Source organism: Myotis brandtii, unplaced genomic scaffold, assembly GCF_000412655.1.
Source record: "Myotis brandtii unplaced genomic scaffold, ASM41265v1 scaffold975, whole genome shotgun sequence".
Taxonomy (NCBI): Eukaryota; Metazoa; Chordata; class Mammalia; order Chiroptera; family Vespertilionidae; genus Myotis; species Myotis brandtii.
The window spans coordinates 390,096-392,519 of NW_005372049.1; the positions used below are offsets into that span (position 1 = coordinate 390,096).

At 59.9% G+C, this 2,424-nt stretch overlaps 1 protein-coding gene across 1 annotated transcript in view; it reads left to right on the top strand.

Moving 5' to 3' along the window:
• The window catches only part of NAV1 (neuron navigator 1), a gene marked incomplete at its 5' end in the record, with an annotated part of 68,855 nt that overhangs the window by 21,101 nt on the left and 45,330 nt on the right, over positions 1–2,424 (top strand). Inside the window, one exon of the mRNA XM_014533393.1 lies at positions 951–971. Within this exon, the coding sequence (XP_014388879.1) occupies positions 951–971 (21 nt within the window). The remainder of the gene's footprint in view (positions 1–950; positions 972–2,424) is intronic.

Sequence of the window (2,424 nt, forward strand, 5' to 3'; positions counted from 1 at the left end):
CAGTCCCCCCCGCAGGGCATCCAGGCCGCAGCCTCAGTGACTCAGAACTTCCCCCACGGGCTCCTCGGGCTGCCCAGATGAGCTCATGCTGCAGCGCCAGGGGGTAGAGAGCGAGCAGCCGCCAGGATTGGGAAATTGTGGGCGTGTGAAACAGGAAGGCTCCGAGGGGGACAGGCCGCCTCTCCAGCTGGACGAGAAAGGGGTTCCTCCCCATCTCCCGGGGCTGGAGAATGAGAGCAGGACGGAGAAAGGCCTTCCTTAGCCCAAGTGAGAGCAAGGGTGCATTTACATACCCTCGGCGACGGGGAGCTCATCACCTCTCCACCATCCCGGCCCACGGAGGGGTTGCCACGGCTCAGAAGTGGAACTGGAATCAGGCCACTAGCCGGTTTGGCTTAGGGGCTAGATCGTCGGCCCACCGACTGAAGGGTCCCGGATCCGATTCCGGTCGAGGGCACGGTCCTGGGTTGCAGGCTCGATCCCTGGCCCTGGTCGGGGTGCATGCAGGAGGCAACCAATCAACGTGTCTGTCTCACATCCATGTTTCTCTCTGTGTCTCTCCCGCTCCCTTCCACTCTCTCTAACAATCAATGGGAAAATATCCTCAGGTGAGGACGAACCAAAATAAATTTTAAAATAAGTCAGGCCACAGTCGCTTTCACCCACGGGATCTAGTTCTCCTGGTCAAATCACCCTTCTCCCTCCTCCACACTCCTTCCCCCTAGGGGGCCAGTTCACTGTCCCTCAGACCGTTGGAGGGCCGGACTATAGTTTAAAAAAAAACTATGAACAAATTCCTATGCACACTGCACGTCTCTTGCTTTGAAGTAAAAAAACAAAACGGGAACAAATACAATATTTGTATTTGCATGTGGCCCGCGGGCCGTAGTTTGAGGATGGACCCCTTCCCTAGTCCATCCCATCCTCCCGCCCCAGCCCTCTGCTTCCAGGCGTCTACGATGGCCTCAATGGTACGTCAGAGCCCCTGCGCTCTGGGCCACCTCTGCTCAGGCCAGGGATGTGGTCAAGGGGGTCCTGAGCAAAGTGGATGGTGGGGCTGCAGGGAGCCCTGGACTCGGGCCCCCTCCATCGGCCTCCCCCCTCCTCCCCACGTGGGCCAGGGCTCAGCTTGGCTCATCGTTTTAGAGAGCTGGTGGATGAAATCTATTTTTTTTAAATGTGTTTTTATTGATTTTAGAGAGGAAGGGAGAGGGGGAGAGAGAGGTAGAAACATCAGTGATGAGAGACTCATGGATCAGCTGCCTCCCGCACGCCCCACACCAGGGATCGAGCCCGCAACCCGGGCATGCGCCCCGACCGGGAATCGAACCGTGACCTCCTGGTTCATAGGTCGACGCTCAACCACTGAGCCACCCCGGCCGGGCTGGAATCTTGAACCCTCCTCCTTCCGCCTCCCGGGAAGGGGCTGGAACGGGGCTGACCGGTGGCCCGCCAGCCCATGCCGGGAAGGCAGAAAGCACCTAGTTGCCAAGAGGGTCACACCCTGAGTGACTCACCCCCCGGGGAAGGGCCGGGGCGGCAGCTTCAGCCTCCGGGGGCCACTGACCCTGAGCAGCCAGCCCCCCAAGTTGAGCAGAGCAGCTCGCCCCCAGGCAGGCGCTGCTGGGGGGTGGGGGTGGGGGGGAGGCCAGAGACATACAGAACAGCTGATGGGTGGGGGCGGGGACGGGGGTGGGGGAGCGCAGCTCGGGTCTCTGGCTTCTGTCTCCCTTTATGGGAAAGGGAACTGAGAGTCCTGATTGGCTTTCTGTTTACATGGACCCAGGGCCACTTCCGCTGTTAGTATAGGTTCCTATTGGTCCCCCAAGGCCTCCCGGAGGAGGTGGCCTGGGCAGGTGAGGGGCTCTGGGGAGCAGGCTGAGGGCCTCCTGGAGGAGGTGGCCTGGGGCAGGTGGGGGGCCCTGGGTGTGGTAAATGTTTCCCTCCACGTCCCGCGTGGTTCAGGGTTCAGGATCTGGAAGAGGAGCCGCACACAAATGAAAGAGAAGAGACAAGAGATAATTTGGGAATATTGGGGGACCAGGCGGGCAAGTCCAACTCAAAGGGAAGGACTTCCCCTGGTGCTCAGGCCTCTCCAACCTTTTATTGGTTTGGGATCCACCCATAGCCCTTAGGCAGGCAATTTCCAGTAACAGGCAGACTAGCCCACCAGCAAGGATTTACATAATAATAAATGGGGAAGTTGCTTCAGCTACCACTGTCTGGACTAACAGTGGGTGCACAGCCCTGACCTTTGCCAGAGCTCAAGGGTCGCCAGCCTTCTGGGTTCCTTGTCCACACCTCTCTGCTAGTGAAGACAATAGGCGGTCTCCCACACTGGGGAGCAGGCTGAGGGCCTCCCGGAGGAGGTGGCCTGGGCAGGTGGGGGGCCCTGGGGAGCAGGCTGAGGGCCTCCTGGGGGAG